This window comes from Leucoraja erinacea, chromosome 35, assembly GCF_028641065.1.
Source record: "Leucoraja erinacea ecotype New England chromosome 35, Leri_hhj_1, whole genome shotgun sequence".
In the NCBI taxonomy this organism is placed as follows: Eukaryota; Metazoa; Chordata; class Chondrichthyes; order Rajiformes; family Rajidae; genus Leucoraja; species Leucoraja erinaceus.
The window spans coordinates 14,748,777-14,764,523 of NC_073411.1; the positions used below are offsets into that span (position 1 = coordinate 14,748,777).

General features: G+C 52.0%; 1 protein-coding gene across 3 annotated transcripts in view; it reads left to right on the forward strand.

Moving 5' to 3' along the window:
- Positions 1-1,115: 1,115 nt before the first annotated feature.
- LOC129713410 (zinc finger MIZ domain-containing protein 1-like) overlaps positions 1,116-15,747 on the forward strand; it is a 48,056-nt gene continuing 33,424 nt past the window's right edge. The window contains exons 1-2 of one of the 3 annotated variants that reach the window (XM_055662450.1): positions 1,116-1,227; positions 4,298-4,403. In XM_055662450.1, the coding sequence (XP_055518425.1) occupies positions 1,213-1,227; positions 4,298-4,403 (121 nt within the window). In that variant the 5' untranslated portion in view covers positions 1,116-1,212. Of the gene's footprint in view, positions 1,228-4,297; positions 4,404-6,796; positions 6,945-7,039; positions 7,190-15,747 lie in introns of those variants that run through there. The other 2 variants (XM_055662451.1, XM_055662452.1) reach the window with 2 other exon arrangements.

A 15,747-nucleotide genomic window follows, 5' to 3' on the forward strand; every position in this document is an offset into this window, starting at 1 on the left:
CACACACACACACACACACACACACGTGCACACACATCTACTCCACCATTCAATCATGGCTGATCTATCTCTCCCTCCTAACCCCATTCTCCTGCCTTCTCCCCATAACCCCTGACACTCGCACTAACCAACATTTTTTCCTTTCCCCTCATCTAAACAAAGTGAGCGTGTGTGCTGCTGTAACATTGCTGTTCCCTGCGTGTGGACATCGCTGTTCCGTGACTGTGACTGACCCTGGCTGTCCACTTTCAGGTGAGCCTTGGTCTGTGAAGGAGAGAGTGGACGCGTGGCGGACAGCGGCCGAGACCATGAACACCAGCTGGACAGGAGACCATGCAAAACACGATCCTGGCTTCCCTGGGGACAGGCACGAACCAGCAAACAGACGATCGGCTCCATGGTGTGACGTTTCACAGAGTGCAGGTAACTCAGCGGGTGAGTGCACTGTGGAGAACCATAGGTCACGTTTCACAGTGCTGGAGTAACTCAGCGGGTCAGGCAGCATCTGTGGAGAACATGGATAGGTGACGTTTCACAGAGTGCTGGAGTAACTCAGCGGGTGCAGCAGCATCTATGGAGCTAAGGAAATAGGCAACGTTTCGGGCCGAAACCCGGAAGGGTTTCGTCCCGAAATGTTGCCTATTTCCAGAAGGATTTCGGCCCAAAACGTTGCCTATTTCCTTCGCTCCATAGATGCTGCTGCACCATAACTCAGCGGGTCAGGCAGCATCTCTGGAGATAAAGGAATGGGTGACGTTTCGGGTCGAGACCCTCCTTCAGTCCGATTAACGATGGTCCGAGTGTCTCCAATGAGGTGGATGGGAGGTCAGGACCGCTCTCTAGTTGGTGAGAGGACGGTTCAACAGCCTGATAACAGCCGGGAAGAAACTGTCCCTGAATACGTGGAGACTTGTCACCGGGTGTTCACCGAATCAGAAGAAGGGCCTTAACCCGAAACATCACCCACTGCTTTTTCTCCAGAGACGCTGCCTGTCCCGCTGAGTTACTCCAGCGTTTTGTGTGTACCTTCGAATTACAGGAAGTGTTGCTCTGTGTAATAAATGGTCTGGTCGCTGCTGAAGACCTCTGTCTCTCTCTCTCTCTCTCTCACAGCATCTACAGAACCCTGCAAGTTTCCAGACCGCTGCCCAGGAACTGCTGGACTGGTGTGATGATCCACGTGCATTCCAACGAGCCTTTGAGCAGAGTCTGATGGGATGTTTATCGGTACGGCCACAGATGACAACTCAAACCTGTCTTCATTCACACAGGCCTGCACACAGTGGATGTGGAGAGGAGGTTCCCACTAGTGGGAGAGTCTAGGACCAGAGGGCACAGCCTCAGTATTAAAGGATGTTCCTTTGGGAAGGAGATGAGGAGGAATTTCTTTAGTCAGAGGGTGGTGAATCTGTGGAACTCTTTGCCCCTGAAGGCTGTGGAGGCCACAAGTCAGTGGATATTTTTGAGACGGAGATTGACAGATTCTTGATTAGTGCGGGTGTCGGGGTTATGGGGAGAAGGCAGGAGAATGGGGTTAGGAGGGAGAGATAGATCAGCCATGATTGAATGGTGGAGCAGACTCGATGGGCTGAATGGCCTAATTCTGCTCCCCCTCCTCCCCCACTCTGTCTCCTCCCTCTCACCTCCTCTTCCCCCCCCCCCCCCCCCTCTCTGTCCCCCCTCTCTCCCCCCCCCCTCCTTCGACCCCCCCATGATGGAGGTACAGAACTCGCCCTCTGTGGTCTGGACTAGGATGCAGAGGTGCCCTCTGTACTCCAGCTGTGACCACACCTGGGCCCTGCACACCTGGACTGTATCACCTCCCCACAGTCACACTGACCAAGGTGGATGGGAAAGAAAGAAGGAATATCATAGGATATCAAGGCGGGCCGAATGGCCTGTTTCACCCCCTGCCTGCCCTCAGTACTGGTCCAGGCCTGTAGGCGTAAAGCCCTTTCACTCTCTATCATTGACTATTTTTTCACGGACCATCAATTGAGCCTTTGATATCTCAGGACTGCCACAGACTTACAAGACCACAGTTCCCTGCATTGAATCCCCATTATTTGTTGATCCACTAGCCAGAGTTTTGCCCTCTCCCACTCGAATGATATCTCTGTCATGTAATGTTTAGGACCACAGTTTACAACACTGCCTGGCTCTGAGTCACAGATTACGTGGCCTCTCCTGACTCACTAGTAAGGGCGGTGAGTGATTAGCTGGTGAGGACAGGGAACAACACAACTCACATGATGCCTGTCTCCTATTCAGCTTACTCTGTGCCCAGGGCAGTAAGGTGCTGCAGCCGGGTGTCAGGGGTTACAGGATGGCGATGGGCCGAATGGCCTAATTCTACTCCCATAACCTCTGACCTTATGACTTCCAGGAGCTCCCTCCGGAGTCAGTAACTCCCTCCGACCACCATCATTGACAGCTTTTTGGAAGCCCATTTAAATAACGTTTCACAGAGTGCTGGAGTAACTCAGCGGGTCAGGCAGCATCTGTGGAGAACATGGATAGGTGACGTTTCACAGCATCTGTGGCGAACATGGATAGGTGACGTTTCACAGGTGCTGGAGTAACTCAGTGGGTCAGGCGGCATCTATGGAGCTAAGGAAATAGGCAACGTTTCGGCCCGAAACGTTGCCTATTTCCAGAAGGATTTCGGCCCGAAACGTTGCCTATTTCCTTCGCTCCATAGATGAGCTGCACCATAACTCAGTGGGTCAGGCAGCATCTGTGGAGAACATGGATAGGTGACGTTTCACAGAGTGCTGGAGTAACTCAGCGGGTCAGGCAGCATCTGTGGAGAGAATAAACAGATGATGTTTTGTGTTGAGACCCTTCTTCAGGCTGATTCCAGAATTTGCAGTCTGCGATACCTTCATTTTACTGTTTCCCTCCACAGAGGCTGTTGTCCCAATGAGTTCCTTGTGTATTGTTCCTTGTTCCAGCATCCGCAGCTCCTGTGTCTTCACCAAACACATGGTTGTTTCATTTCTTCAGTTTAGTTGAGTTTAGAGAAACAGCGTGGAAACAGGCCCTTCGGCCCACCGAGTCCATGCCGACCAGCGATCCCCGCACACTAACACTATCCTACACACACTGGGGACAATTTACATTTACACCAAATACAATTAACCTACAAACCTGCACGTCTTTGGAGTGTGGGAGGAAACCGATGATCTCGGATGAAAACCCACGCAGGTCACGGGGAGAACGTGCAAACTCCGTACCGACAGCACCCGTGGTGGGGATTGAACCTGGGCCTCCGGCGCTGTGTTCGCTGTAAGGCAGCAACTCTACCGCTGCGCCACCGTGCCATGCCTTGAACTGTGGAGCTGCGAATTACAATGTAATTGTTCTGTTTCAGACCGGATGGCAATAAATCATTCTTGACTCTCTCGTTTAATAATGGAGGCAGCACCTCCTGTAGATCCCTTGGTGAAGCAGCATAAATCCATGCTGATACCACCCAGACACACTGTGTACTGACAGACAATTTAACTAATAGGCGAGGCAGTCCGCTGGTGCAGCGGGTAGAGCTGCTGCCTCGCAGTGTCAGGGACCCGGGTTCCATCCTGACTATGGGTGCTGTCTGTGTGGAGTTTGCATGTTTCCCCCGGGTGCTCCGGTTTCCTCCCACACTCCAAAGACGTGCAGGTTTGTAGGTTAATTGGCTTCTGTAAAATTGTAAATTGTTCCTGGTGTGTAGGATGGTGTTAGCGTGTGCGGGGATCGCTGGTCGGCACGGACCTGGTGTTTCCACGCTGTATCTCTAAAGTTTAAAGCACAGTAAATCATGTATTGTCTTTCCACTGACTGGTCGACACACGCAACAAAACCGAGATGAGAAGAACTTTTTCACGCAGAGAGTGGTGAATCTCTGGAACTCTCTGCCACAGAGGGTAGTTGAGGCCACAGTTCATTGGCTATATTTAAGAGGGAGTTAGATGTGGCCCTTGTGGCTAAGGGGATCAGGGGGTATGGAGAGGAGGCAGGTACGGGATACAGAGTTGGATGATCAGCCATGATCATATTGAATGGCGGTGCAGGCTTGAAGGGCCGAATGGCCTTCTCCTGCACCTAATTTCTATGTTTCTATGTTTCTAAAAGCTGAACCTTGTACACGCAACAATGATGACTGAATCTAAACTCAGTAATGTCTGGTTGGGCAGCAACATAGGGTGTTGTTGAGTGCAGCATGATGAGGCTGTTCGGCCCATCCTTGCCTTCACCAGCCAGGCTGTGCTAGCCTTGTGGCCGTGCACTGATCCACTGCTCTCCTTGTCAACAGGTTGTGAGTCATGTGTCGACACAGCAAGGCTATGATGTGGAGCTGGGATACCGGCTGCTGGCGGTTTGCACCGGCCACAGGGAGCGTTTCAGCCCTAAGTGTGCAGGTAAGGAAGGTGCTGGAGGTGACTCCGACCTGTCACAGGTGAGGCCGGGAACAACCAACACCTGTAGTGAAAAGGAACTGCAGAGGCTGGTTATAAAAAAGTACACAAAGTGCTGGAGTAACTCAGCGGGTCAGGCAGCATCTGTGGAGAACATGGATAGATGACATTTCACAGAGTGCTGGAGTAACTCAGTGGGTGCAGCAGCATCTGTGGAGCTAAGGAAATAGGCAACTTTTCGGGCCGAAACCCAGAAGGGTTTCAGCCCGAAACGTTGCCTATTTCCAGAAGGATTTCGGCCTAAAACTTTGCCTATTTCCTTCGCTCCATAGATGCTGCTGCACCATAACTCAGCGGGTCAGGCAGCATCTGTGGAGAACATGGATAGGTGACGTTTCACAGAATGCTGGAGTAACTCAGCGGGTCAGGCAGCATCTGTGGAGAACATGGATAGGTGACGGATCCGGTCCCACTGCAGTTAATCTAGAAAGAATGCAGAGATCTATGTGTGTGTTACCAGGACTGAAGGGCCCGCGCTCTCGGGAGAGATTGGCTCGGCTGGGACTCTATTCTTTGGAGCGCAGGAGGATGAGGGGTGATCTCAACGAGGTGGATAACATCATGAGGGGAACAGATCGAGTGAATGCACGGAGCCTTTAACCCAGAGTAGAGACTCCCGATCAAGAACCAGAGGACATAGGTTTGTCAGAGGGGAAAAAGCTAACAGGAATCAGAGAGGCAACTTTTCCACTGAGGGTGGTAGGTGTATGGAATGAACTTCCAGAGGAGGTATTTGAGGCAGGGACCATAACAATGACACTTGGACAGGTACATGGATAGGAACGGTTTAGAGGGATATGGACCAAACAGGGGCAGGACTAGTGTAGATGGGACATGTGGGTCAGCATGGGCAAGTTTGGCCGAACGACCTGTTTCCATGCTGTGTGCCTCCATCTGAATCTAAAGAGGCAGCATCATTGAGGCAAAACTACACGGTGGGAGAATGAGACTGAACAAGAGATAGGAGGCACAGCAAATGTCCCCTGGACCACTCACCTACTCCCTGGGTCTGATAGGAAGTGGCTGCAGATGCCTGGGTTGGCATCTAAACATTGCCTGGATTCTAGGAATCTTCTCTGCATTATTTCTAGAGTAACAGCATCCTTCTTACAGAGGTTGGTTGACACAGCAGTGAGGCTCGGATCAAGAGGCGGGAATGTGCTGGGGTCACATTTACCGAAGATACATTCATAGGATTTACTCCCCTTTGAAGAGTATGGGCTAATTAGGGTTATTCTACATTGTAGTGTGTACGGGAGGTCGTGTCGCAATAACTGAGGTTTGTGAGAGGTGACAGAGGAGATTACTGAAGGTAGGGCCATGGATGTTGTCTACATGGATTTTCGCACGGCTGTTGAGGTCCCTCATGGTAGACTGATCCAGAAGATTAAGACATATGGATCTCACGATGCATTGGTTGAGATTCGCAACTGGCTTGGTCGTGGAAGACAGAGGGTTGTGGTGGAAGGCAGATCTTCTGGCTGGAGGTCGGTGAGTTGTGCAGAGATCTGTGCTGGGACCTCTGGTGTTAGAGATAGCATTGAAATTACCCAGATGTAATTGCAGATGGTCGGGGAGCAAGTTTGCTGACGACACCATCATTGGAGGAGCTGAGGTCAGTGAGGAAGGTGGACAGGTTGTAGATCTTCTGCAGAAATGGGCAGAGAAATGGCAGATGGAGTCTAACCCGAATAAGTGCGAGGTTGTACGCTGGGATGTCCAATGTAAGGAGAGAGTGTACCGTTAATGGCAAGACCATGAGACCAAGGGCAGCACAGCATTGATTTGTAGAGGGATCTTGGTACAAGTTCATTGCTCACTGAAGGTGGCATCACAGGTAGAGGGGTAAATAAGGCGTTGGGCTAGGCTTGTCTCCATCGGTCCGGGTGTTGAGTACAAGAGACAGGGAGTCACGATGGTCGGGGTATTACGTGCAGTTCTGGCTACCCCCATTACAGATAGATAGATAGATAGAATCTGTATTTGCCACACGACCAGGGTTGGTGGTATTTGGGTTAGTACATGATGGTACACTGCTTTAGTTACATTAACACTAATGTGCAGACTTTGGACACGGTGCAGAGGAGGTTTACAGAATGTTGCTGAGGTTCAGAGATTGGACACTTGGATTGTTTTCTCTGGAATATTGGAGGTGGAGAGGAGATCTGAGTGTCGGAGATTGGTGGATAATGTCGACAGTCAGAACCCCTCCTTCACAGGGAGGAGAGGCCAACACTAGAGGGCACAGCTGTACGGTGAGAGTCTGGTAACACTAAACTGATCCCCCTCCTCCTCCTCCTCCCTTCCTCTCCTCCTCCCTTCCTCTACCTTCCCCCCCTCCTCTCTCCCTCCCTCTCTCCACCCCACCCCTCCACCCTCCCTCCGTCTCTCCCCCCGCCCCGCCCGCGATGAGCCGCATGGATCTCTGCTCCTCTCCCAGTGTGTGTGTGTGTGTGTGGGGGGGGGGGGGAGCAAAGGTTGCAGGTTGGTGAGTAAGCGCGGTGCTTGAGGAGCGGCTCAGAGAGGGAGAGGGAGACAGAGACAGGGAGATACAGATACAGAGGCGGACACAGACAGACGGACAGAGACACAGACAGGGGGGAGGAGAGTGGGGGGGTGCTTTGGTCCTTTGTTGTCCGGCCCCCGGTCTACACGGTTCGGGCCCCGGCTTTGGCCATGAAGCAGCGCTGACACCGGCCCGGCCCCGGGACACAGCGGCCGCTGGGCGGGTGAGTGAGTGAGTGAGTGAGTCCCGGGGCTTGTGGCCGCGATACCGGGGAGGGAGGGGGTGGGAGCCGGGGCCGGGGCTCACACACACGGGCAGAGGGTCGGGACAAAAGGGGGTGCGAGATGCAGGGTGCGGGATATGGGTGGGGGGGTGGCGGGGTATCGGGGTGCAGGGACATGGGGTGCAGGGTGTCGGGGTGCAGGGTGCCGCGGGGTCCGCGCTGCCCTCGGGGATGTGCGGCCCTGGGTGTGTAACTTTTGCAGCGGCGGCGGCGGTGAAGGTGAGTCGCTCCCGCACCCGCTGCTCCATTCCCGGCTCCACCTTGTTTCCAACGTCAAACCGGCCTGAATCCTCAATGCCATTTAAACTCATCGTCAGCATTTCAGACCAGGTTGTCAGTGGTGTCTGTGTATTGGTGTGTGTGTCTGTGTGTGTGTGTGTGTCTGTGTGTGTGTGTGTGTGTGTGTGTGTGTGTGTGTGTGTGTGTGTGTGTGTGTGTGTGTGTGTGTGTGTGCAGTGTGTGTGTGTGTGTGTGTCTGTGTGAGTGGGTGTGTGTGTGTGTGTGTATTTGTGTGTGTCTGGGTGTGTGTGTGTGGGGGGAAGGGGGTTGTGTGGTGGTTGTGTTTTGGGCAGTGTGTGTGAGTCTGTCTGAGTGGTGTGTGTCTGTGAGTGGTGTGTGTCTGTGTGTGAGTGTCTGTGTGTGTGTGTGTGGGGGGAAGGGGGTTGTGGTTGTGTATTGGGCAGTGTGTGTGTGTCTGACTGTCTGCGTGTGAGTGTGTCTGTCTGTGTGTGTGTCTGTCTGAGTTGTGTATCTGTGTGTGTCTCTGCGTGTATGTGTGTGTGTCTGAGTTGTGTGTGTGTGTATCGGGCAGCATTGTTAGGGGTGGGCTGGCCTGATGTGTTAGACCATGCCATGGAAGCATAATGAGGCCATTCGGCCCATCGATTCTGCTCTGCCCATTCAATCAATGATCCAATGATACTTGCCACATGTACCGAGTGAAATGCTTTGTTTAACTCACAACCCGGTGAAATCACACAATTTACAGAAGCCAATGATAAGATTGATAAAGTCACCCCTCGTTCTCCTGCACTCCCCGGAATAGTGTCCCAGCCCGCCTACCCTCTCGCTGTAGCTCCGACCCTCGAGTCCTGGCAACATCCTCGTACATCTTCCCTGCGCTCTCACCAACTTGCCCCAGCTCTCTAACCAGTTCCCACATGTTTATCATTCACCAGCCAATCAGGGAAGAAACCGGAGCACCTGGGGAAAACCCACACGGTCACAGGGAGAACGTGCAAACTCCACACAGACAGCACTCGGGAATGGAACCTGGTCAATGATGTTGAGAGGCAGCAAACTGCTGGTAGTTCTTGAGTAACTCAGCGGGTCAGGCAGCATCTGTGGAGAACATGGATAGGTGACGTTTCACAGAGTACTGGAGTAACTCAGCGGGTCACACAGCATCTGTGGAGAACATGGATAGGTGATGTTTCACAGAGTGCTGGAGTAACTCAGCGGGTCAGGCAGCATCTGTGGAGAACATGGATAGGTGACGTTTCACAGAGTGCTGGAGTAACTCAGCGGGATTCACAGGAAATAGGCAACGTTTCGGGGCCGAAATCCTTCTGGAAATAGGCAACGTTTCGGGGCCGAAATCCTTCTGGAAATAGGCAACGTTTCGGGCCAAAACCCGGAAGGGTTTTGGCCCGAAACGTTGCCTATTTCCTTAGCTCCACAGATGCTGCTGCACCCACTGAGTTACTCCAGCACTCTGTGTCTGTCGGTGTAAGGGGCTTGTTGAGGTGGACATGGAGATAATGTTGTTCCTCTGCATTTACCTATTCCTCACACTATACCTCCCTTTCCCTGCCCTCCCGCCCTTCCTGTCCTATCATGCAGTGGGCATGGGGGCCGAATGGCCTTAATTTGCTACCTCTGCTCTTGTAGACCAGCAGGTGCTGGTTCATACCAATACAAGACACAGTGCTGGAGTAACTCAGCGGGTCAGGCAGCATCAGTGGGGAACATCCCACCCCCCCCCCCCCCCTCTTTGCTGTTTGTGGTTGTGTTGCTGATTGGGTGGTGTGCGCAGGTACAGTTCACATTGTAAGCTGCCATTGTTCTGGCCAGCTAGCAGCAATAGGCCATTCGGCCCGTCAAGTCTACTCCATTCCATTGTTCTGGGCTTGGTCCTCAGTTTGTTATCGGGTAGATTTGCATGAAGTGATTTATTTGTTCACCCGCCGGGTATTTACTGCTTCCCTGTATCGGTGACATGGTGACACTGGGCCCTTGTTACTCATTAACACCAGTCAGTGGCTACACCCAAACTTACACATCGCAGTGGAATTTTAACCCCGCTGCTACTTACCTGTACAGGTGGCTCTCTGCCCAGCTCCCGCCAGGTCAAGTCAAGTGTAGGCTGCACAACTTGCTGTCGAGGGGGGGAGAGGGGGAGTGGGAGGGGTGGGGAGAGGGGGGCGGGTGAAGTGTGGGAGGGGAGGGGGGGGAGGGGGGGGGGGAGGGAGAGGGGGGGGGGAGAGGGGGAGGGGGGGGGGGTGTGTGGGAAAGAATCAGAAGATGCTGGTTTAAATCAGATAAGACACAAAATGCTGGAGTAACTCAGCGGGACAGTAGGCAGCATCATTGGAGAGAATGAATGGGTGACGTCTCGGGTGGAGACCCTTCTTCAGAGTGTGGGGGGGGGGGGGGGGGGGGGGGAGGGGGGGGTGTTGGTTCCAGCCGAGGGTTGTTGCAGCTCCAGGAGGTGAATGATTTCCAGCCCTCTCCCTCCTACTGCGATACCTCTGGGCCAGTGATGTGACAGTGTTGTGTTGGGCCCCCTGCGCTCGCCCCAATGCGAGTTCCACTGGAGAACCGTGCGGTGTTGCTGGTTGTAAAGGGGTTGCACCTCAAACTGGATTAGCTCAGGTCAATATGGATGAGTTATGCCCCTGTCCCATTTAGGAAACCTGAACGGAAACCTCTGGAGACTCTGTGCCCCACCCAAGGTTTCCGTGCGGTTCCTGGAGGTTGCAGGTAGGGAGACTGACAAAAACCTCCGGGACCCACTGGTCGGGCCGAAACGATGCCTATTTCCTTCGCTCCTTAGATGCTGCTGCACCCGCTGAGTTACTCCAGCACTTTGTGTCCTTTTGTGTACTAACAGCATCTGCAGTTCCTAGTTTCTATGAAATTACAGGTGTAAGTTAGGACCTGACTTTTCACTCCTTTAACAGACTCCTTTTGTAAGAGTTGAGGGTCAGCTTGCTCCAGTGAAGATTGAAGATAAAATGTCAAGATTAGGGCACCTTGGATATTGATGTAGGTACTATCATTTGATCAACATTTGGACGTCCAGCGGGATTGTGTGTGCCCAGCTTGCCCACACTGACCAACATGCCCCATCTACACCGGTCCCACCCACCTGCGTTTGGCCCATATCCCCCTAAACCATGTACCTAAACCTGCCCTATCAATCCAAATATATTTTTACATGCGTGACTGGATTAATTATACTCTATAGCGAGAGGAACAGCAGGAAGACTGCAGCTCCGTGAACTTACATCCGAGGGAAGGGTCACTGACCTGAACTCTCTGCCCCACGGGTACTGCTCTAACTGCTGGGCATTTCCAGTATTTTCTTATTTCACACTGTGGGGCACAGTTTAATGTAATATTGGGTGTAAAATGGGTGGTTGGACAGGGGGAGGTGTTGCTGCTTTTACTGAGCTGGCTGTGAATGTATTTGTGGCTGGTGTTAGTGGTGACCTTCACAACCAAGAGTGAAAGACCACTCGTATCCTGGTCATTCTCTCATCTCCCAGGGTGGGGCGGGTGTAAGTGTGTCAGGGTGGGCGGGTGTAAGTGTGTCAGGGTGGGCGGATGTAAGTGTGTCAGGGTGGGCGGGTGTAAGTGTGTCAGAGTGGGCGGGTGTAAGTGTGTCAGAGTGGGCGGGTGTAAGTGTGTAAAAGCCAGGGTGGGTGTAAGTGTGTCAGGGTGGGGGGTGTAAGGGTAAGTGTGTCAGGGCCAGGGTGGGTGCAAGTGTGTCAGGGTGGGACTGGTGTAGGTGTGTCAGGGCCAGGGCGGGTGTAAGTGTCAGAGTGGGCGGGTGTAAGTGTGTCAGGGTGGGCGGGTGTAAGTGTGTCAGAGTGGGCAGGTGTAAGTGTGTCAGGGTGGGACTGGTGTAGGTGTGTAAAGGCAAGGGTGGGTAAGTGTGTAAAGGCCAGGAGCGGGTGAAAGTGTCAGGGATGAGGCACGTAAGTGTGTCGGGGCCGGTAAGTGTGTCAAGCTTCAAGTGCACACACTGGGAGTGTGCATCTATACTGTGGGACGTGTGAGTTGCTTCTGGGGTCCATGTGTGAGGCCGGGTGGGTGTGGACGATCGCTCTAGGGCCACTGCTGAGGGGTGGGGCTTGTTGGCTGTACATGGTAAAAGCCTCCATCCCCCACCAACCACTGACAGCTACTGGAGCAGCAGTTATTTAAATAGCATTGTCTAGTGTAGTAATCGGTGTCAATATCAGCTGCAGTTTGACACTGGGCCATGCAGGGTGAGATTAGGTTGGGCCATGCACACAGAGCTTCACAAGGCATTTGCTCTTCATTGTGTTACTTTATTCATCGTAGATCACAATCCCATCTGCTGCCGGTTTATTCTGCACCTGTTGTGGTTCTTCTTGTGATTCTGGCTGGACATTGGTGTGGAGAGGTGGGGGTTAGGGGAGGGTGGAGCAAGTGTGGGCGAGAGTGCTGGAGTAACTCAGCGGGTCAGGCAGCATCTGTGGAGAACATGGATAGGTGACGTTTTACAGAGTGCTGGAGTAACTCAGCGGGTCAGGCAGCATCTGTGGAGAACATGGATAGGTGACGTTTCACAGAGTGCTGGAGTAACTCAGTGGGTCAGGCAGCATCTGTGGAGAACATGGATAGGTGGCGTTTCACAGAGTGCTGGAGTAACTAAGCGGGTCAGGCAGCATCTGTGGAGAACAGGGATAGGTGACGTTTCACAGAGTGCTGGAGTAACTCAGCGGGTCAGGCAGCATCTGTGGAGAACATGGATAGGTGACGTTTCACAGAGTGCTGGAGTAACTCAGCGGGTCAGGCAGCATCTATGGAGCGAAGGAAATAGGCAACGTTTCGGAAATAGGCAACGTTTCGGGCCGAAACCCGGAAGGGTTTCGGCCCGAAACGTTGCCTATTTCCTTCGCTCCATAGATGCTGCTGCACCCGCTGAGTTTCTCCAGCTTTTTTGTGTACCTTCGATTTTCCAGCATCTGCAGTTCCTTCTTAAACACGGTGTGTGACGCAGCTGGGAGTGGTTGCATGCTGAGAACAGAAGCATATTCTTCTTGAAGCATATTGTTGATTAGTACGGGTGTCAGGGGTTATGGGGAGAAGGCAGGTGAATGGGGTTAGGTGGGAGAGATAGATCAGTCGTGGTTGAATGGCGGAGTAAGCTTGATGGGCCGAATGGCCTAATTCTGCTCCTATTCCTTATGACCTGATTCTGTGGTGCTGCTGTAAGTAAGAATGTCATTGTTCTAACTTGGAGATTTGACAATAAAACGCTCATGACTTGACAATATAGGTCAAAAAAACCTGTTGGAAACTTCAGGAGATCCTTGTTTGCCATTTGCCCAGAGCAGGTGAATTTGCAATGCAAAACCTACTGGGGCAGAACGCTTGTTACCTGGGTATCTCCGCACTGTGACAAGTCACAGCAAAGTGTCATGAATTAAACATGGACTGGTGTTTGATCAGTCGTGTCTCGGTTTGGACTTTGCCACACGGTGAACTTTATGTAAAGAAAGGGCCATTTCAAATGTTTCAGCTACTTGTTGTGGAGCTGTTTATATGAAATATCATCCGGACATATTTGCCATTCCTTCCCCCCCCCCCCCCCCCCCCCCCACAGTGAGCTCATTGACGACAGCTCTGTTGCTCCATATTAGGAATTATCAAATAACTCTGCTGGCTTTGTGTACGTACGTATGTTTATGCATCCACTGGCTGCAGAAGTTGAGCCTCTGTCTTCCATCGATCAGCTATCTATGGTTGCAAAGCATAAAAGAGATTGTAAAAATGTATTTTCAGAAGTTTTTGACTTGCTCCTTATTCCTCTGAATGAGTTTAGTGTAGAGATGCAGCGTGGACAAGTTGAGTCTGGCTAACACACAACAGAGGCACTCATCCACCCGACTTTCTCATCCACTCCCTACGCACTAGGGGGCAATTTACAGATGGACAATTAACCTACAAACCCGCACGTCTCTGGGATGTGGGAGGAAATCAGAGCACTCGGGGAGAACGTGCAAACTCCACACAGACAGCATCCAAGCTCAGGATTGAACCTGGGTCTCTGATGCTGTGAGGCAGTGGCTCCGCCCCACAATTGCCCCCTGATTCTACCGTCCACACTTCATCTACAAACCTTGCACTAATTGATTATGTATCTATACACTGGACGCCCACAGCAGCGGCAACTGTGGAGGGTTGAGGTCCCACCACGGTGGGGAATGGAGGAGGACTGGCCAATGTTGTGCCTTCTAGCACAGTGATGAATGCTGTGGTGGATGTTTGTGTTACATTTTTTTGTGTGTGTTTATCATTGTACCACTGTTGGTACCGACTCAGGATAGCACGCAACAATATCCTGTACCTCAGTACACGTGACAATAAACCTTGGGATGTGGGAGGTAAAGCTCTCTCTGTGCTGTATAACTGATTCTAGATGCTGAACGGAGGAACTACAGATGCTGGTTTAAACCGAAGATAGACACAAAGTGCTGGAGTAACTCTGTGGGACAGGCAGCATCTGTGGAGCCAAGGAGACCCTTCTTCAGACTGTTGCTGGGTTTGGTGCTGAGCTTTAGATGTTTCATTGTGACAGTTTTTGTTGGTGATGAGAAAGTTTGGCATGTCAGGGAATGGCCAGCGAGCTGGATGTGTGGGTGCTGATCCTTGTGTAGTCATGCCCCTGGGTGCTGGACATCGGGCTTGTTGGCAGACAGAGGGATGTCATTGTCATTGGGTGAGGGCCAAGTCTCCTCACATCTGCCTTAACATCCAGCTGCTGCACCACTTGTGTGGCCACTGGACAGTCGTTGTATGTGTCGTGTCTAGACAGTGATAGCCACTGTCGGAGCCACTCTGACACTCTATGGGCCCCAGTCTGCAAACATAAGCCAGTAGTATTTGTGGAGGAAGGAACTGCAGATGCTGGTTTACACCGAGGACAAACACAAAGTGCTGGAGTAACTCAGCCGGTCAGGAGAGAAGGAATAAGTGATGGTTCAGAGCCAGACCTTTCATCAGTCTAGAGATAAGGAATGGTAAGGTGTGAAAATGAGAGAGCACCAGAGAGCAGGAGGATTCATAGAGGGGCGAGCAACGAGAGAGAGCGTTGCAGATTTCTCACGAGAGAGGGGGAAAACCTCTTCAGATTCGGCTTGGGTCTACAGAAGAAGGGTCTTGACCTGAAATGTCACCTATCCATGTTCTCCACAGATACTGCCTGACCCGCTGAGTTACTCCAGCACTCTGTGAAACGTCACCTATCCATGTTCTCCACAGATGCTGCCTGACCCGCTGAGTTACTCCAGCACTCGGTGAAACGTCACCTTTCCATGTTCTCCACAGATGCTGCCTGACCCGCTGAGTTATGGTGCAGCAGCATCTATGGAGCGAAGGAAATAGGCAACGTTTCGGGCCGAAATCCTTCTGGAAATAGGCAACGTTTCGGGCCGAAACCCGGAAGGGTTTCGACCCGAAACGTTGCCTATTTCCTTAGCTCCATAGATGCTGCAGCACCCGCTGAGTTACTCCAGCACTCTGTGAAACATCACCTATCCATGTTCTCCACAGATGCTGCCTGACCCGCTGAGTTACTCCAGCACTCTGTGTGTCTGTCTTGCTTTATAAGTCTGGACAGAGATCTGGGTGATGGATCATTGTGTGGGCCATGATATCTGCCCTGGCCCTGCAGAACCAAAGTGTTTCCAGCAGAGAGCACATTAGTGTACACACCATCTGACTGATATCTGCCTGGACTCTGGACCACATGTACCGGAACAGCCAGGAACAAAGGAAACACCATGTTCCTCCCTGGGTGGAACCACTTTGTTTGTGTAAATGTGACTCATAGTCGGCAAAGTCAGCATACATTCGCAGGTCAGAATCACAGCCAAAAAACATACACTTTGCTGCAGAGGTTGAATTGTATCTTCAGATGAGGATTAAAAAAGAAGATATGTCACAAATTCTACACGGTGTAAAATAATCTGAGTTTTCCCAAACAGCAGCACCGGAAATGGGGCGTTTGTCTCCCTGGTTCTTGGCAGTGATTTGTTTTTCATTTGAGTGGGTAATTAAGGGAAGGAGTGAGTGAGGTGCAGCGACGAGCTGCCTTTCCTTGCTCTCCCGTGACTGATACAGCATGTGACTTGCCCTCGGGAATGTGGGGAGGGGCGGGGTTGGCCTGTGGTGACAGACAGCTGAGTAGATGTGACTGAGGAGAGATACTGTGTGTTTCCATCCACTGTGTCAGCCTGACC